Below are 21,646 nucleotides of genomic sequence, written 5' to 3' on the forward strand. Positions count from 1 at the left end.
GGTGTCTGCGACAAAGTTGCATATCAGGTAATAATAAGTATAGCTTCGAAAGATACTAACTTTTTAGGTCCTACAAGTTTTGAAAGTAAACTCTTTAACCAAATCATGCTCTACAGGATCTACAAAGTTTGCATCTCCAGAAGATAAATTTGAAAAGATAGGACCTACAACTTTCTCGAAGATACCACATTTCTATCTAGCTTGATTAAAAAGTTGCTAACAACTTCGCCTAGCGACTAAATTTTGAACTACTACAATTGAACAAAGCAAAAAAGGTCTAGGTGCCATACAGTAACTTTTCCGAAGACACCAGCACTCACCTTTAGGAGCGACTGGTTGGGCCGAAACGTCAAAGTACAATGCAATCCAACTAAAACAGTATTATAATGAGTTTAGTGATATATGTGTTACAACATAACATTTACTGATGGCGAATCGATAGGCTACTTTTTCTTAAAGCCTCGGAAAACGAAAGAGAAAAAACTTCTAAAAATAGGGTAAAATAGACTAGCGTTTCAATAAATTATTTGTTGAAGCATGAAAAATGAACAATTATGCGAAATTAATAAACGTTTGAAATATTATAGTCCAACATGCTCATAAGTCATCAGAGTCCTGCGAATCATCTTCTTCGTCATTGCATGAACAAGGTATTAATACAACCGACTATTCTAAGTAGACTCACCCCCTAAACACATAATAAATACATTTTTCCCGTTTCATCTCAAACATTTTTCAAAGTTCTGAAATGAATCACTGAATCGATCAAAAGAGTCGATTCCGTTTAGTGAGTGAATCGGACACGATTCACTCTCCAAACTGAATCGTCTAGTCCATCTCTATTCGCCGTATTGCGACATGAATCTACGAATTGCACTATCAGGTGTATCAGGAGACATATCGTATAGTTTAACGTTGACTGCATTGTCCTCCATATGGACGGGGCCTTACCTTAACGTTATTATGTTCAATGAAGTGACGCATATTGGTTATTAGGAACGAAGCATGTATACGTATGCTAATGTATACGCATTCCATCAGTTGAAGGCCGAGTAATTAATTGAAATAGTATGGCAGCCCCCTAATAGAGCCAAAATTATTCGCAAAAAATACTCTCTTTCCAAAATTATTAATAATATTTAAATTTGGGCACTCGATACGCAAAATCGTTCAACACTAGGACTCAAGATATACTCAAAGACTTTTGAACAATTCTAAAAATATAAAAGAAAATAGCAGCTTTTTTTGTATAGTGATCCTATTATTTAGTTAGCTTATATCCATGGGAAAATAATACGTACTATTCCAGTTTATTAGAGTCTAGTTTGAATTTCGGATCTTTGTTAAATGTGTTCACAGACCAAAAACAAATCTTTAGCGGTTACTAGTATCGCACATTTTTTTCAGAAAGTGTTAAACAAATCCAGAAGAATCGGAAAAAGGGTTTCTGTGTTATGTTGAATGTTTTATTTGATCGCTATTTAGACAGTCTCTTATTCACATGTACCTCATACTATTTCACATACACACTCAAACCTGAAATTGCACCAAGTTGATTTGATTATAGATATTCGCACTGAACACACGAGTTAGCCTTATTGTAACACAATAATATAAATAAGAGTATTGTTCTTTCTCTATACAATATACAGTCTACTAGCTACTCATTGCAGGTTTCTTCTTCTCGTTCATTTTATTTGCCATTGGATTCTGCCAGGAACTATTGATTGATCGTTTCTTGACTGTATTGCTTGGCGACCCAATTGTTGTTTCGGGTGTCACAGTTTCTGGCTGATGTTCGTCATCCTCTTCTTCGTCATCGTCGTAGTTATCCTCTTCGTAGTCATTATCTTCCTCCTCTTCAGCAGGTTCAGAATTACAATGATTCTCCTCCTTGGTGTAAGCTTCTTGGCATATTTCGCATGGTTCATTGTATGGTTTAATTTGCTCAAACACCGGATTTGGATCGTTGACTTTGTCGTAGCAAATGTCCGAATAGGACTGTTGTTTCGGATCGCATGGATATTCGTCCTCCTCAGATGATATGGGATGGTAAACTCGATTCTTTTTCGAAGGCTTCAGCTCAATCACCTGTCGGTTGAATTTGTGTAATCGTTCTTCCATAATGTTTGGCGCTGGTTTCGCATTCGGCGTCACTTTTATGGCATTTCCGAGAAAATGTAGGTCTGTTTCCGAGATGGAGACCTGTTTCTTCCTAGCGGCTATGGCGGCTAGATGCTGGCTGACGGAATCGGCGAAATATTTCCTGTAATCAAGTAAGATAAAGGTAAATACTACTAATCAAAAGATGTCATCAGACTTGTGAAACATATAGGGAATTGGATAAGGAATTTGCGATTCGACTTCGCCTCACGCAGGACTAGGGGTTTGCTCAGAAACACAAATAGGGTTTTTATTTTTGGAGTTACCGTCGACCCGGTGCCAGCTTAGACCTGTCACTAAGTCGAAACGCGAATTCCATAACTAATTTAGTTCTAGGTTTTGTGCCTTTAACACCCAAATTTGGTTTAAAACGTGTTTCTCCTTAGTGGGGAAAAATAGTTTTTAACCAAATTTCTCTCCATTAAGGAGAAATCTAGCATTGAACATATAGTGTCCGTAAGAGTAGGTGATACGATAGAAGTTATAAAAACAACAAAATTAACTTTTATTTTGTGCAGTTGGATCTTTCGATGTTATGTAGATTATTGAAGCTTCTATGAATAAAATTAACTAGTGAAAAAACAATTTGTAATTGAAACGACGAACCCTGAGCATATTTTCCTTTCGATCATGTCCATATGAGCCTGCCTAGTCGTAGTTTTTCATTCTATGATAATAACTTGGAATATATTCTAAAATGATATAGCACGATAATGAAATAAATGTTGTTTGCTCCATCAGTGATAGTGCTGGATGTAGGTTTTAGAAGTACTGGATGTACTGGTATGTTGAACATTCGATGCTGGTTGGTTGGGGTATAGCTCAACATGTATGTGTTTTTGTTGTATTTATTTATGTAAATTTTCCGTCGGTTTCTGGCATAACTGAATGCGCGTCACCGATGCCAGAAAAACGACGCCACTATCTGGATGCTCGACTTCCTTCCATGGACACACATGCACACAAGGACACATTGAATACGTTACTTAGGTGTTTCCACATAAAAAATTTGGTTGGAATTGAGCCTAAAATAATTGGGATGAGAAGCAGTCACGCTTAGGAGTAAACCACAGATGCCGGCAGTTTGATTTCTAATTGCGTTAAATGCTTTTTACAGAATTACCACGTGGTACTCTGATCCTCGTAAGTACAAAGTGTGGTCTAATTATAAGTCGTGTTTATCGCGTGAACTTCTTTGTCTATAGCTGGAAAAAACTTCGACATGTTTCATTAGTAACGGGAATCTTAATTTGAACACCAGATCTCAGTTGTAGTATTTGAAATCGCATCGGCGCCTCCATCTTCAAGTTCGTGGTAACTATCCGTGTTCATACATATCTTGCTATTTCTCCGTCTATTTATATCATAAGATCTACCATTAGTCTGCAATATGCCCAATCTAATTTGATGTCTGTAAGGTAATTGTCTAGGTCAAACAAAATTCTTGTTTTAAGGTTAGTAGAAATAGTTAGTGCTTTTCTGTGTAGAGCAGAGGCATTTGTGAAGACAAACCCAATGTTATACTCTAATTAACGTAGATCATATTTGAAAGTCTTGAGAAAATAAACAACATTTTTGTGTTATGAAAAAATTGTAACTAATTTATGTTCCCTACTTGGCTCTGAAGATGAAGGACTATGTTTTCGAAACGTAGGCAAATTGACAAAAGTATATATTTTTGCGATAAATCTGCAGCCAAAAATGTAGAGGGAAGTGGCTCAATTCAGACCGCTGGCCAATTCGGCCCCCAGCTGTTTCTGAGCTATGGTAATATTATGAAAAGCGAACATATCATTTTCATGGCTGCCATGTAGCTGTTCTATCTCAAAAAATTTTGCGATTCTCAGTTTTCGTGTGCGTGCGCTAGGCGAATGTTGTTTCAGGGCGTTTTTTTTGAAAAATGTGTAAGTCGAAAAACAAGCTTTTACTATTTATTGTATATTCACTACAGAGTTTTATATATCAAAGAGAACTTTTCATTTCACAGTTAGAAATTTATAGCGGTAAGCTTGAATCTAGTTGGTACCGCCACACGGTATTATCTTTGATTTTAGCCCTGAGTTTAGTCCGGTCTAAGACGTTAGTACTTGTCATTGCATAAATGGCTGCATCCTGAAGCCAAATGAAAACAGTGTAAAAGGCCGCCATGTTCCTCTTGCATACATCTCAATAATTTGAATAAACTTTTCGACCTTTATGTGCAATATTATGGTCCATGTTGCACACAAACCATATGATGGCAATTAAGCAAGTTTTATCCCGTACGAAAAACAGGTATACTCGAGTTTTATATGCCATTTTTTGATATTCTTTATCGTTCTATCTATAAGGAGCTACACGCTCATTTCAAAACGCCACGTCGAAGAGTTATAGTGCAGGTTAGCAGAAGTCGAATAATTTCGCAGAGTTGCATTAAAAACTGTTTTCGTTTGTTAGTTTACTTATGGCTATCAAAATGACTGAAGCTGTTTAATGTGCCACAATTTTTTTTGTTATTTTAACAAGAGCAATCAAAAGAAAAGAAACAAAATAAGCAAAACTAAGCAATTGGCAGTTGATTTATATTTTCACTGCATTCGAAAGAGTTCAAAACTAAGATTGAATAAAAGATTGTAAATAAAGCCATGCCACGCAACCTAAGTAACACTTTTACATATGACGGCAAACAATCTGCTACAAATATTCTCATTTTGATCTTTATTCAAATGATATCCAAGCTTGCTTACATTGTTTCACTATTTATAATTTTCCATCAGATCTTGGACGATTAGCATTTCCACTGTAGAACAAATTGTCGTTTAATTCTTAGTGATAGAACAGATATGCACATGGTATGAAAGAGTTGTGAAAGTAGAGACTGGACAGATGGCTTGGCAAAATTACGCAAAAAGTTGAATACGGAAGAATCGCCTAAATCGTGTCGGAACTTAAAGGGGTTGTGTAAGGTATTATCAGCAAAAATTGTATTCTTTGATCTTTTTTTCGATACAAAGATTGTTTGTTTATTCAGTCAGGTGCCATGGCGGAAACTGTTTTGCGGTGTACATCATAACTCAAAATCTACTGGACCAATCGTTGAGACATTTGCAAAGTTATTTTTCAGATCATTCCACAAGTATCTAAGGGAGCTTTTATTTTTTGATCGATTGTCGAATTTTTCGTATAACTTTGAAGCCAAAGTCCGATTATTGCTAAAAAACTATAAACATTTTAATGTGAAAATTATAATATTAAGAATTTTGCAAGTTAGGGTGATGTGCCTATTATGGCATTAGAGCCTATTATGACCCTATTTCGTACCTCTTGTAGTTAGGGTGATGTGCCTATTATGGCATTAGAGCCTATTATGACCCTATTTCGTACCCCTTGGTTTCGAACCAAGCATATGAGACAATGACAATATCGATTTGGCTAAACAGGTGTGCAAAAATAAGCTCAAGTTATATTCTTTATTTGTTGTGCACATACGTATTCAGAACTATCCACTAAATCCAACTTTTAATTAAAACAAAATCACCTTATTGAAATATCTGCTGATCCGCCTCACTCGCGTAGTGAATCGAAACAGGACGCAACGGCGCTTAGCAAAATAAACACTTTCGAGCCAGCATTTACCGCCTCATATCTCGTTATTCCGGCACAAATATATTAAATATTGCACTGATACATACCTTTATTTTAGCTGGAGAACCTTTTTACGATTATTTCACTTTAAAAGCACTCGTCAAACACTAGGATATGCCTAGTGTTATAATAGGAAAATATTAAATACTGGCGGTCATAATTTTGCCATGTTTTGCCGATACACTACCACAATCAAAACAAACTTTTTTGCATCCATCGTACAGAAAAGAATCACCAGTGCGGCCAACCCAAAACATGAACTTGAAAATATATTGTAATGCAATTTCATGTATAAGTAATCAATTATTTCAAGCTATTCAACTAATTGTTGATTGCAGATATTTTATTTTCATCTGCACATACAATTTGGATCAGGAGGAAGTAATGTGTATGTGAAACTTTATATTCCAGTTGTTAACTTTCGCATGGTTATTTCCTGCATGCGCAGTTCTGGGCGCTCTTCTACTAACAGCTGATGAGTTTCTTTCGTGTGCGTGATGTTTACGTTTGTTTTGATCGGCTGAAAAAAGCAGAATGATTCGTTTTTCAAATCACGCGTTGGCGTCCATGATCTGGATACCTAGTTAGAATCGACGCAAATGAAATATGAGGCATTGCGTTTCAACTAGATTGTTTTTCGATGAGGTGGAAATCGGCACCAGGGTTACCAAAAATACAGAATAATCTGTATTTATACAGATTTTTCAGCCAGTTTCAGACCAAGAATCTGTATGTGCAGATATACAGATTTTTGCGTGTATGTACAGATATACAGATTTTTGAGAAGTGATGTTACAAAACCTATTTTAGAAAAAAAATTTAGTTTCAGTAATACTTCCTCTGTGTCTCTCTCAGCTTAGCCCTCTATATTTGGCTGTGCACGCCGATGAAATCGACCTAAAATGAATTTTACTGTGAGCCGTGTTTACAAACATTGCTTCACAGTTTAATGGCAGTATTGGTAAACACGGCTCACAGTAAAAGTCATTATTTATGTCGACTTCGTCTGCGTGCACAGCCTAATTAAAATATATTTTCACTTTTGCGAGTGGTCGCTCATTCTGAAAGGTAAAAGTTTGTAATGCACTCAGGTTAGCACCCAGCAAACGCCTGGCTGAAGTCTACTTCCAGAAACGTTAATTGTAATGCTCTGTGACTTTGTGAATTCTCAATTTTTTGTCCGAAAATTAGACAGCTACATTGGTCGTCTTAGGCTGTGAACCATTTGGTGAAATTTTTAACTTTTAGTTAAAATCTGACACTTCAAAAGTTATTTGCAAAATAACCCTGCTCTGGAGCATGGTTAAAATTGACAGAGCGATAGTTAAATTTGACAGCTCGATGGTTAAAATTTTTCTCATGATGCAGAATGAAAAGGTGGAAACATTTTCTGTACCTAATTGAGGTTGTCAATACTTTTCAATACAAAATTAAGGGATAAATATGGAAGGGATAAAGATGGGAAACGATGACGTGTTGTGTAAAGATTTGTTTGGGTTATTTCATGATGTGAATGTTTACTTTTCGAGGCTATGACTGTCATACTTAATGTAATAAGAAAAAAAACTAATTTTAAAATATCGACAAATGTTCACACCTCTACCAACTTGTGGTCATCGCAGCTGTCAATTCTAAATAACTATCCATATGTCAACTTTTGAAATGGTTCGCTCTCTCAAGAACTCAACTGATTCGATACAGATATCGACACAGATTTTTCAAAGAGTAAATACAGATGAAAAGATTTTTTAGGACAAAAATACAGATTTAATTTTGGCAACCCTGATCGGCACACCCATGAGGCGATAATTGGAACGTTCAGGTGGGAATAGATGCACAGAATAGAACATTTATTTTCATTTATGCTGAAAATTGAGACAATTCTGCCAAATAAGCATTATACAGATGCTTAAGAAACAGTACACTGATACTTTATTCTGAAAAAGGTTATAGGTAATATGGCTTCTTTTTAAGTTGTTCAAAAAATAGTGCGACCCTCTCCATAATGGTGCCAAAATAGGCTCATCACCCTACCTAATGATGTGCAGAAGAAGAACTGTGCAAAATTCAAAACGATTGGTCCAGGATATTTTGAGTTATGGTTTACACCGCATTTTGTCGAGGTGTCTCCTGAAGATTCACTGTCTGCATCCAGCATCAGGTTCAATTTGTAAAGTTATAATTGTCAATTCATTATCACACAGTTCGCCGACTGTAGGAAAAAAATTAATTGTAATTCATTACTTTGTAACCGGGATTTGACGCTTTCTCAATTTTGGCATGACGTCAGCCAAATTTAGTTGAACTGAACGTTTTAGCAATCCAAGATGTTGAAAGCTCAGCAATTTGGATTTAACCCATTTGACAGGTTTACTTTGCTGAAAATCAGCTTTTGAAATTGTCAAATTCTCAGCTCAATTACTGAACTTTTGGTATTTCAGGCCTGATTAGGTAATCGTGCTGATAATTTGATTTACTTCATTTTCAGCCAAGTAGGTCTGCCTAATTCTATATGCATGGTTAGTGGAATAGTCGGGTAAGATGGTATAATAAGCCCCACCAGGCTAAAATGTCAGATTTCTATTTCAAGGACCACATAATTAACTGAAGGAAATAAATAATTTTATATGGCATTTTTTATGTGCTGTAGAACAGCAACTAATACAAACGTTTTAAAAGAGGTAAGCTTCCACTATTTTTCTATAATCATTTGATTTAATTTGAAATAATCACATTTGGCTGAACTGTCTGACTACTAAATATATTGTTAGAGAAGCTCGATAGTATTCACTATTATTACCAAAACAGCAAAATAACGTTTTAGCCAATTATGGATCTTAAATAATTCTAATATTACTTTGTTTAAGCTAAATCGAGGATTCCAAAATTGTTTTAAAAATATAAATACACCAGACTATTAAATGGCATCAACAGTGAATTTTCAATTAACCTCATCGTACGGTTTTTTCACATCGTCGTGCATTGCCGACCAGAACGCAGTAATGCAAATGGTAGTATCATGTTAGCGGAAGAAGACAAACATATGAAAAAAAATTGTCATGCTCCTTTTGCGCATACTTCGTTATTTTAAATCCTCTCTTCGGTTTTCTTCTGGATAAATATAGCTCTCTTTGCTCACAATAAAGATGACAATAAATAAGGCAGTTTTATCAGGTAGGAAAGACATGCACCGTAAAACTATATCTACCCGCATTTTCGATTTCCTCGTTCTTTCTTTCTCTCTACACGCTTGATTCCAATTGCACATCAAAGGGTTGCAGTAGAGCACGTTTGTATAAATCGAATCGCATATTCAGAACAAAGTTATTTTTGCGAACTAGAAACCGAACTGCAATAAGAATTGTTTTGATTCTTTTCTCTTTGCATATCGCTATAAGAACATTTGTTAGCAAATAAAATCGTTCCAATCTGTATTGATGCATTATAGAAATATATCTATAATCTCCGTTTTCCACAGTGCAAACAAAAATATGATATATAACATTTATGAATATAAAATGATCATTCTGCCAGTTTATTTTTTTTTTGACCTTTGTTTACTTTTTATTTGGGCCTCGCTGAGAAAACGTGTACAATTTTAATTCGCAGAGTGTGATCTAATCTTTATTTATAATTGCTATTTATTCCAAACTTGTGAAAATTCGCTTGAAACGAGTATAAATATTCTCCCCCACGTCGACAGGTATCGTGTTCAATTAGAATGACATTCACAGTTATTTTTGAATTCAAATTGAAATATTTCAACCAATCCTTTAATCAAAGCTTAAAATAACTATCATGGTACCAGTTACAACCGATGGTTCAACAACCTTAAACTCGACGAGCGCGTATTGAAACGGAATGAAAACATGCATATGTATACCAATTTATTTATTTTTTGTGCATTGAATATTATGTCACTACAAAATACTGTACATCATCGGCAAACTTTCAACTATCCAACAAGTTAAAGTTCTAAGTTCTGAAACATATCGGCTATAAGTTGACATAATTGTTGTCACACGCTATGGAACGAGACATATGACGTAGAAAAGCTATTTTACTGCAAAAAAATATCGGAATGAAAAATAATTCGCCATGCTGTCTAATTTACTCATTTTCTTTAACTTGAATTTGTTGTTTTTTAACATTGTCGTGTATCGCCGATCAGAGTGCAGCCATATAAATGACAGCATCGTTTGGTTAAAGCTTACCAAATATTTTAGACCGGTTTAAAAGTTAGTCCGGTTTAAAAACATTTAGTACGCCTTTTAGCTTACGGCTATTAGTAAAAATCAAATAAGAATAGCTTTGACCAAAATATGAATTCATTGCTATTTTAAAAAAAAATCGATAAGAAACGGTTGGTCCGAATTGGAACAAGGTTGGGGTAATTCGGACCTGTACTTTTGCGCAGTACCGTTTATACACAATACGGTAAAAGATCGGAAAAAGTCGCCTTAGAAAAAAATGTGCGCAATTGATCAGGCTTTCAGGAAAACTTATTTATTTGTTAATCAGTTGACACGTTCCAGTTCTATAACTCATTAACCCTTACTGGGTCCAGATTGACCCAGTTTTCCCTATCTTTTAATTCTGATACAATGTGTAAGCAAAAGCAAAAATGATCGTATTTATCATTGGTGGCTGATGCAGTGAAATATTTTTGTTCAATAGTATAGTTCACTACACGGCTGGCCACGGTCTTACGGTCGCTGGAGGGAAGGAAATGTTACTCAAATACCTTTTTAAAAGGATACGGGAACCTACGCAATCTCCATAGATATTACGGGGGATAGATTTTGTTAGTAAGGAAGGAAAATGTAATGTGGGTTTGGAGTTATTTATGTGCGCATTTGGTGTATTTATTTGATTTTAATATATGAATATGTTATTTTGGATGGATCTTACCAGGCTGTTTGTCACTTTTATAACTCCTTTTATCTGATTTCCTTTTTACTTTTTACGCTCCCTATGGTTATTGAATGATGTTGTTTTCTCGAACATTTGATTTAGAACTAGTACAATGGTTTTCCGTGCTAAGAAGAGAAGAATTTGCTCGCGTGTTTTGCAGTATTCGACTTTCTGAAACATTAATGAATTTAATTCATATGGCATCACTAGACATGTAAGTCGAGTTCGGAAAATGTTTGTACATGTGTGTGTATGCGCCCATCAATTTAACTCATTTTTCTAAGGCATGGCTGGGCCGATTTCGGCACCATATTATACTCAAATTAAAGGTGTAACACGGCCATAGGCATCTTTTAAATTTTATTAGGATCGAAGTTGCAATCACTCATAAAATTTCCTTACAAACTTGTTTGATCTAGCTATCTAAATGGCGCAAAAATTATTGAAATAAATTGCTTGTAGTTGTGATTCAGGCTCAATGACACTCAATTAATCATGATTTGACAACTATGGTCACTTACGATGAAACTAAAAGCTTCGTGGAAGTGACAAAGTCCCTGGATTGAATTTCGTAAAATGGGAAACAATAATCACTTTTTCACAAGTTTTTCGCATAACTATCTCCAATTCAAATCCGGAGCTATTAGCACCATGGGGGTAATTCGAACCTCCCGATTTCTCAGAAAATCGCAAAACTTTCTGACTGTCGTACATATTTGCGAAACTGCTATTCTATAACATTAATTTTGACAGCTGAATCTAATTCCTTGTTTTTTTTAAAAAAAAAGGAGATACTACATGTAAAATGGCCACTCTCGAAACAAAAATCATTATAATGGTAAAACCGTGATTAAAGCAACTAACAAATGTGAAAAAATACCAGGTAAATATTTTGGAATGCTTGAAGCTACATTTTATGGAATGATTTTTGTTTGGATGAAAAAACAGATATTTTCAAGACGCTCACCACTTTTGTGCGAAATGAGCGTACGGGGCTATTCGGACCCCCTATTCCATCAACCACTGTTCAGCGGCTACGTACACGATTGCACACGCCACAGCAAAGAAAATACATGACAGCTGTGACTAACCAGATAAAATTTTTGAAACGCATTTTTTGCTTCTTAGGGATCATCCATAAATGACGTAGCATTATATGGGGGAGGGGGGAGTTTTGTATTTTGTGATGATGTGTGACGACAGGGGGTAGGAGCTCATGTCATGCTACGTAGCTTTTTTAAAGGGGAATAGAATAGAATTTAAAAAAAATTGCGGGGACAAGGGGGGGCTCCCCCTTACCGTAATTATCTGGGGGGGTATTTACAGGTTTGTGACGAAATGGTACGAGGGGGGAGGGGGGTGTTAAAAATCGCTCAAAAAATGCTACGTCATTTATGGATCATCCCTTAAGGAGTTTTTCTAATAAATATTTAATAGGTAAACATACATTCATAGTAAAATCAAATAAAACAAAAATTGACGGTCTAAATTTCTGCGTCGGGAGGTCCAAATTACCCCGACATTGCAAATGGAATGTAGAATTTTGCAAATCGTCGCCTAGTGCTGCCATGGAGTAGTGCAAATGAACTTTTATGGCACCAAAATGTAGCTGAGGTTTCAAACTAACAAACTGTTCACCTAAAAGGGCGTTTTACTTAGGCAGGTCCAAATAGCCTCGGGTTCCTCTATAAATTTGCACTATTTTCATCAAAAATTTCTGTTTTCTGAAGCACTTTTTGGCAGCCAAGCTTTAGCTATTACGATACTCTATTATTTCAAGAATATATTAAATATTACATAAGAATAAGATGCAGTGGGACCCATTTTTTATCTATGACGGCTCATAACATAAAATCTGTTTATATAGTAAAAACCCGTTTTTATCATCCTCTTGGTAAATTTTTGGGCTGATAAAACGGGGGCATTGACAAAATCGGGACAAATATTTTTCTTTTTTTTTAATAAACCGAAGCTCTTAAAATATTTTTCTTTAGTCCCTAGATACAGCCTCATAACCTTTTCTGATTGTTTAGTTTAAATTTCCCTAAAAAAACCTGTTTTAATCCACCTAGCGGTGCAATTGTGCCTTTTTCAATCATGAACACGAGAATGTTTGCGTTGTTTATATTCATTAAAAGCTTTCAAATGCATATATTATTTAGCCCCTCTCTTTTATTTTTCGTTTTTAGAAGTTTCGATCAGCGTCGGAGTGCCACTATGTGGCACTTGTTTTAAAAATATTCATAAAAAAATGTTTTGCCCCCTCTCTTGTATATAGAATCTTATTTCTAGTCTTAAAATAGCTGTAAAATTTCTCTCTTTTATAAAAAAAATATTTCAACATTGTAACCTCCTAGTTTTAAGATATCCAAAATGTAAAAAAATTTGAATTTGGCACCGCCAAGCTAACGCATTTGTGCCTATCAAATAAACGAAATGAACAAAAAAGTGCATATATTACATTTTATTATTATACATGACATGACATATATACAAGAAAAGAAATCATTATTCGAGTTCTAAAATTTTGTAAAAGAAAAAACAGCCACGGTAATATAGAACTGAAAATAGATGCGAAATCGGCAAAGTCCCAAAAAGTCGAAAAGTCGAAAATTTGTTTGGCCGTGTCGGTGACCGGGAACTGCGAATTTAAGTTGTTTGAGAGACATTTTAGCGAAATTTTTACCTTTTTTGCTTTCATCGGTGTATCGGTTTGAATCACAATTTGCTATGTGATCGCACGCCACAACCCGTAACTCCGGAACCGGAAATCGGTTCGCGATAAAATTTAATAGCCATTTACGGGAACGCAACATCTTTCATTTGAGACTAAGTTTGGTTGATTCGGTCCAGCCATCTCCGAGAAACCGATGTGACTGTTATCTGAATTTGGATACTTCCGCCGGGGCTTCCGGAGCCGATGATGGTGGCCAATGTGACCAAAAAGACTGTAAATGGCTGTTAGTGACCTAGTAGTACAAATCGAAGCAGTTGTGGTTACATTTTGGAAAAATTTTCACCATTATACATTCATTGCAGACATTTTCTACGTGATCGTACTCATCACCCTGTATTTCCGGAACCGGAAGTCGGATCCATTAGAAATTTAATAGCCTATGGGAACGTTGCACCTTTTATTTGGGACTAAGTTTGTGAAAATCGGTTCAGCCATCTCTGAGAAAAGTGAGTAAGATTGTGTTCGCGTACACACACAGACGCACATACACACATACATACACACAGACATTTGCCGAACTCGACGAGCTGAATCGAATGGTATATGTCACTCGGCTCTCCGGGCCTCCGTTAAAAAGTCGGTTTTCAGAGCAATTGCAATACCTTTCTATTGAGAAAGGCAAAAAATGAACGGTGTTCAATAAGCATTAATTTCACGCGTGCGTGCTTTATCATAATCCCAACTACTAGAAAATGAAGCAAGATAGTTTATTACGAGTAGACATGAAGTATGATCTTTATTTATTTGCTAAATTAGTACGAAAAAATAGAAAATCTAAAATGCAGAAGGTGCAAGAAATAAAGAAAGGACTTCCGCTTTTTTATGTGTTTTAACACAAAAATCAAGCTATATGCTCATGATGAAATATGGCTTATATGGCAATTAATAATCTAGTGTAATTACTTAATACAATGAGAAAAAATACATTTTGACCATGATTTAATGAACTAAAAGTAAACTAATGAACATGCCAACTAAGTATTCGTTCTTCGTGTTGATATGACTGAAGAAAATTGGTAGGAAGTTTATGAAGCTTCTCGGGAATTGTCAATGTTGATGTCAATCCTCAAACATGATTGAAGTCATCATTGTACTCAAACAAGACCATGCGTTTTCTCCATGCACATTTAATGCCATGTGGATTAGTTCCCTAGTTGGTCAAAGAAACACTAAACAAACATTGAGATAAGTTTGCTCAGACCAAAGAAATGTCAGCTCGATTGCCATCACCCCGCGAATACGTATTTCCTTACAATGCCATCAATTCAACAAACATTCAAAATAACATACGATAGAATATGTGCAATATTCAAAGTAGTAAAATAAAGAATAGTACTTATTTGCGATAAAATAAGAATGGAAAAATATTTGCAGGACGAAAAAAGCCGACTGCCGCCTGCAAAAGTAGGAGGAAAGTGGAAAGTAAAAATTGGAAAGTGACAAGTGAAAAATACAAAGTGAATAGAGACACCCTAAAAGTAAAATTTGAAAACAGAAAAGTGAATAGTAAAAAACAATAATAACAAAAGAAGAGTGAAAAACTAAAAGTGGCGAAAAACAATAACTGAAAAGTGAACTGTGAAAAGTGGAAAATGAAGACGTGAAATGTACATCATGAGAAGAGTAAACTGAAAAGTATTAGAGGAAAGTGAAATGTAAGAAAAGAAAACTGAATTGTAGAATTTGAACAGAGAAAAGTGGAAGATGAAGATAGGAAAGATGACAAGTAAATAGTGGAAAGTCAAAAATGAAAAGTAAAATGTGAAAAGAGAAATGTCAAAAGTTAAAAGTAAGAAGTTGAAAAGTGAGTGGTAAAAGTTTGATAGAGAAAAGGGAAAAGTGAAAATTTAAAAGTGAAACATGAGAAGTCTGAAGTGGACCGTGAAACTTGAAAAGTGAAAACTTAAAAGTGGAAAGTAAAAAGTTATAATTGTCAAGTGAAAAACGACAAAGAAAAATGTTTAGTCATGAGTGAAAACCAAAAAGTTAGAAGGAAAACTGAAAAGTATTAGAGGAAAGTGAAAGGAAGGAAAAGAAAACTGAATTGTGGAAATTGGACAGAGAAAAGTGGAAGATGAAGATAGGAAAGATGAAAAGTAACTAGTGGAAAGTCAAAAATGAAAAGTAAAATGTGAAAAGAGGAATGTCAAAAGTTAACAGTAAGAAGTTGAAAAGTGAGTGGTAAAAGTTTGACAGAGAAAAGGGAAAAGTGAAAATTTAAAAGTGAAACATGAGAAGTCTGAAGTGGAACGTGAAACTTGAAAAGTGAAAACATAAAAGTGGAAAGTAAAAAGTTATAATTGTCAAGTGAAAAACGATAAAGAAAAATGCTTAGTCACGAGTGAACACCAAAAAGTTAGAAGGTGAAACGAAAAATGCGAAAAGTGAGAAGTGAAGAGTGGAAAGTCGTATGAGGAAAGTTACAAGTAATAAAATAAGAAGTGACAAGTAATAAGGAAATAGCAAAACGTGAATACTAAATAGTGACAAGGCCAAAGTAATGGGAATGATTAAAAATTAATAGTAACAAGTGAAAGAAGGAAAGTGGAAATTTGAAATCAACAAGTGGAAAGAGTCAAATGAAAAAGGAAGTGAGAAAGTTGAAAAGTAAAAACGAAAAGTGAAATGCAAAAAGTGGAAAGTAAAAAAGTGGAATGTAAAAATTGCAATACGGACTGAAAAGCGAAATGTATTAAAGAAAAAATTGTCACGTGAAAAGTGGAAAGCAAAACATGAAAAATATAATGTAAAAAGTGAAAAATGAATATTAACAAGTGAAACAAGGAAATCGAAAAGAGAAAAATGGAAATCGAAAAATGGACGTTCAAAGTTAAAAGTGAGCAATGAAATATGGAAAAAGAATAGTAAAAAGTTAAAAATGAAAAGTGAAAATGTATCGTAATAGTGAAAATTAAAAAGATGAGAAGTAAAATGTGGAAAGTGTGGTGATAACAAGATGTGAAGGGCGAAAAGTAAAAAGTTGAAAGAGGAAGTACAAGTAAAAAGAGAAGTGGAATTTGAAAAGTTAGAAATGAAAGCCGAAAAGTAGAAAGTGAAAAATACAACGTGAACATGAAGAGTAAAATATAAAAAATGAATAGTCAAAAGTGAAACAAGAAAAGTAATAAGTGAATATTGGAAAATAAAAAATGGAAAGTGAAAACTGAAGAGCGAAAATTTAAAAGTCAAAATCGTGAAAAATTCTAATGTGAAAAGAGAAAAATAAAAAGTTGAATATACAAATTTTAAAATGAATATTGAAAAGCGAAAGGTGAAAAATACACAGAAAAATGAATACTATCAAGTGAAAAGAGGAAATAAATGTAGAAATTGAAACGTTAAAATTTTCAGGTTCAAATGGAAAAAAGTGAATAATGAGAGGCGAAATATGGAAAGTGCAAAAGGAATAGTGGGAAGTGAAAATTGAAAAGTATAGCGTAACAAGTAAAACGAGAAAATTGAGAAGTGGAAAGTGAATAGTACAAAATGAAACGTGAAAAGAGAAAACTCAAATTTGAAAAAATAATATGTAGTAACAAGTGAATAGTAAAAAGGGTATAATGAAAAGTTAATAGTGAAACGTGAAAAGTAAAACATAAATAGTAATAAGTGAAAAGAGAAAATTGAAAGGTTGAATTTGAAAAGTTGAAAATGTATGGTCAAAAGTGAATAGCGAAAAGTGAATAAACAAAAGTGAACTGTGAAAAGTACGAAGTGAAAAAAGGTGAACAGTACGAAGTAGAATCAGTCAGAATTATGGGGAAAGTGAAAATCGTAAAGAAAAGTAAAAAGTGGAAAATAAACAGTGAAATTACAATGTTAGAAGTGGAAAGCGGAATACGTAAAAAGAGAAGTTAAAAAAAAAATAAAATGAACATTGAAAAAAGTGAAAAAATGAATATTAGCAACTGAAACGTGTAAAGTGGATGAAAAATTAATGGCACAAAGAGAATAGTGCAAAGTGTGGAAAGTGAAAATAATTAATAACAAGTGGTCGGTGTTAAGTCATACCGGACTAAATCGCAAAAGCTTAAAAATTGAGATAATGATAGCACTAGATAAAAAAAAATTTTCGGCTGCATTAGACTTTTACCAGATTTGAAATATGTTATATTAAGCACGAATTATGTCAAAAATAAATTTCGAATTATATCGTAGAGGATGCTGCGATTCAAACTTTAAACTCGTTTTTTTCTCGAAATCAATGCAATGTCACTTAGTTCGGTCTGACTTAACACCGATAAAGTGAAAAGATAATGAATGAATAAAAATTTAAAAGGGAAAAACGTATGGGGTAAAATGAAAAGTGAAAAGTGGTGAATGAAAACTGAAACGTGAAAAGAAAAAAAGAGAAAAGTGTAAAGTAGAATGTGAAAAATGACAAGCAAAAAGTGAAAAGTTAAAAAAGAATAATGGGTGAAAAGAAAATTGTCAATAGTGAAAATTTGTTAATAACAAGTTGGAGGAAAAAGAATAGTGAAAAGAATACCATGAAAAGTGCAACATGAATAGAAACAAGAAAAATGAATAGTCGAAGGTGGAAGTGAAAAGTTAATGGTGAAAAGTGAAGAGCGGAAAGTGAAAAATCAATATTTAAAAAAAATGGTAAGAAATATGACAAATTGAGAGTAAAAAGTTAAAAATGAATGGTGGAACGTGAAAAGTGTAGTGTTAAAATTGAAAATAAATGCCTTGAGGGGTAAAATGAAGAGGTTTTAGTGGGGACAGTATGAACCATCTTGCCACTCCAAGTACCAAGCCTCAAAATTAGTCGCAAACGCTAACCTCAAGTTGTTATATCTTCACTGTTCTCTAACAGAGCCTAAAAGATTAATCACTCATGGATAACCCCGTGTTTGAAAATGTTTTTCTATGCCACAGGATTGTAAATTGGTTAATATTACGCCATGAAAAGTCAATTTTTCCGTGACAAGTTTTTTTGCCTACAAAATGCCCTGTGTGTATGCAATGCTAATGATCCGCTGGGACATCAGTATTGATCGGAAAATGTGTTTTAACGCTAAACATTGCATACATACAGGACATTTTGCAGGTCACTAGAATGTGTTCTTTTTACCACCACCACATGTTCATTTAACCCACACGTTATAAACATGTCTCATTTTTGGATCTGTTTTGAAATTAAGAATAATGTTTGAAAAAATATGTGTATGTCCAATTATTTTTACCAAATATGTACAAAACATGCCTAACAAGAAACGTATAAGGTAATTGTAGTATCTCAATCACATATTAGTTAGAAAATAATGACTTTACTTAACGTGTTCATTTTACCACCAGTTAAAAACAGATAAATTGATTGCTAAATTGAAGTGCAAAGTTTAAAAAAAAATATGTTAATTTTTCCTATAAGGAATACTTTCCGTACAGAAACAAAAATCTAGCTGTCAAACGTGGAGAACAGTCCAGTTAACTGAAGTTTGACATCAGGAATTCTTCCAAGATTCGCCTGAAAATCTTTAAAATCGTGACCGACCAACTTTGATTTCGATGAAACTTTACACCTTTCTCCGGCATGACAGACTAAACACTTTCCACTTTCAATCAGATCATAATGATTCAAGAGCAATTTTTAGGAAGGCGCAGACATTTTGAAAGCTATCAAAGGGAAGGAATGAAATAGTCTCGAAAAATTAATCGAGCGTGGTAGACAAACTGAAGCTACAACAGAAAACTATTTTATTTGTGGGGACTCTGACACTAGCTTAGTTCTGTCACTAAGTTAGTGTCGGATTCTGATGAGACGAAGTCAAAACGCAAATTCCATAGCTAATTTAGTTATAGGTTTTGTGCCCCCAACGCGCAAATGTGGTTTAAAACAATTTTCTCATTATTGGAGAAAAACTAGTTTTTATTTTTCATGTTTGGCCACATTAAAGGTTGGATCGGACAAAATAAATCTTAACCCAAGTAGTGGTAAAAGTCCTACATACAAAAGATATAAAACTTTCCATCATCTCATCAGGATCGGACAAAGTGACGTAAAACTCTGACATCGCACGCAAACACCGTAGTCCGGGTCAAATCCGGAAAGGTTGCAACCCTACTTTTGGGCCAAAACAAGCAAATTTTTAATATTAACTGAAATTTCTGTTGTCGGGTTTACTTTTCGAAGATCTTGTGCGCTTACCAACTTTTTGATCAATACTGCTTTCCGAAGATCTAATTCAGGTAGTAGTAATTTTACGTTAAAGTAAAGATGACTTAAGAACGAACGCGGGACGCGCTTAAGAAGCCTATTAACGCTATACGTTCACAAAATACTTGCACAACTTGTATAAGACTGAGAAACTGTTCGTAAGGATTCACGATCTGGCCCACATCAGAAATTTAAAAGGGCACCGTGACAATCAGAATAAATTGGCTCAATTTTCACATTCCCCATGTAGTTCGGAGATTAGGCAGCACGACTCAAAACTTTTATGAGTGATTGAATGTACAATACGGCTATTTTGGAATAAAATTAGCATTTTTGTGAATGCGGGACATTTTTAGGAACGTTGTGCCATGCGGGACAAGACCTTAAAACGTGGGACGTCATTTTACGTTAAAGAGTGGAAATCGTTAATTATAGCTTGTATACTTGATGCCTGTTGAACGAGTCATTGGACACCGTACAACGGTGGACCGTCGTAGGCCCCCGTTGGACGACACAATCTAACAGAGAGCTGCTTTTCAAAAATGTTTCCCTCGGATCGCACACGTTGTCGAAAAGATTCGTAGATTCACAAAATGAAGGCAACAAAAAGGTTTTGCATGTTGTCTATCTTATCCGTCGAACACATTGTTTCACGTGGAACAGTCTGTTTGGCATTTCCGCACAATATGTAATCAACGTTTTCGTAGTAACAGGGTCATATAACATTGTTTCAATATTCGTTTTTCAATTCACTTTGTCCTGCGTTTTACCCTTCATACATTTGTAATACCCATTGGAAGTTGTACTAGGTATTATAATCTAACTGCACTGCACGATGATTAAATAGTTAGCTATTTATTTGCAAAGCACTGATCAGCATTATGTATGTTTACGTTTTCTTACTTTGGCTGCTGTTTGTTGTCTTTGTATCCGCACTCGCACGAGTTTGAATCTGCAAACTTGGGCGTCTCGCTTCTCTGTCCACGGTCAGGTCGCACCGCTGCCAAATCAAGGCACGAGCAAACGTCCTTAATCGGTTGGAACTCTACCGGGCGCGATTCTTCACAAACTTGCATCTTGCAAAACGAAATCGGTGGAACGGTTGAGGCCTTCAGAATATGTCGTACACATTCACACTCATTTTGGTGGCACTTGGAACACTTTAACGCTGAGCTGTTCACTATCACCAGCAGCCCTAGGCTGCATATCACTATTACTTCAATTTTCATTTTGTGTAGGAGGAATCAAATTTTCACCTCCGGGTGTCGGTTTACCACAGCACGTGTGCTTTTCTGGAAATGATAGCGCCGCGTGCTAGTTCAAAGACTTTATACTGGCCGATATGTTCTCTTGGAAAATTACCCATGCCATTAGATCCAAACAAGGTTACCCGAAGTCACAACGTGTTTTCTGGGCATTGGTTTAGATCGCGTCTAATGGTTGTGCAATTTTTCGCTATTGTTGTGGTCACATAGCAGCACGAAGAGTTGATACTTATAGTTGAGGTCGAAAAAATGTTTATTGATAGTGCTGGGTGGGGTCTCCGGTAGTTGATATAGTTTCTTCGCTAGTTCAAGGCTGCTGATGACATCAGTGTTTGTGACCTATTTTCCATAACATGATGCGGGATAGGTAGAATAACCGAAGGTTACATTAAGGTCTAGAAAATTTAAAAAAATAAACACAACACTACAGTTGTGGGATGTCTCATTGATTAGAACGAGCCCGTAGCCAGTATTTTTCTTCGGAAGGGGCTTAAAATATAATTATAATTTAATTAGCTACGTTGTTTTGTAAGCACGCCTGAAACAGAAAAAAATTAAACTAATGCTTCTTAAAATATGTTAGGGTGGATGTACCAATAGTCGCATGCTTAAGGAAAACTTTTGATAAAAAGTTAATTAATAGACCTATGGGCAATGTTAATACATTAAACGAAAGCTTTCAGTCCCTACTTCATAGGAAAAATATAAAGATGGCTTAATAACCAATTTATGTATTCAAAACCGCATGTACCACTATAGGAACACATGTACCAATAGTGGTGC

General features: G+C 34.9%; 1 protein-coding gene across 1 annotated transcript; it reads right to left on the reverse strand.

The window, feature by feature from the left end:
* Positions 1–1,543: 1,543 nt before the first annotated feature.
* On the reverse strand, positions 1,544–20,827 carry LOC131681445 (uncharacterized). The gene is made up of 2 exons (XM_058962240.1): positions 20,502–20,827; positions 1,544–2,266 (listed from the first exon to the last, which is right to left on the reverse strand). The coding sequence occupies exons 1-2, from the start codon at positions 20,825–20,827 to the stop codon at positions 1,657–1,659; spliced, it is 936 nt and encodes a 311-aa protein (XP_058818223.1). The 3' UTR covers positions 1,544–1,656.
* Between the last annotated feature and the right edge of the window lie 819 nt (positions 20,828–21,646).

This window comes from Topomyia yanbarensis, chromosome 2 (genome assembly GCF_030247195.1).
Source record: "Topomyia yanbarensis strain Yona2022 chromosome 2, ASM3024719v1, whole genome shotgun sequence".
In the NCBI taxonomy this organism is placed as follows: Eukaryota; Metazoa; Arthropoda; class Insecta; order Diptera; family Culicidae; genus Topomyia; species Topomyia yanbarensis.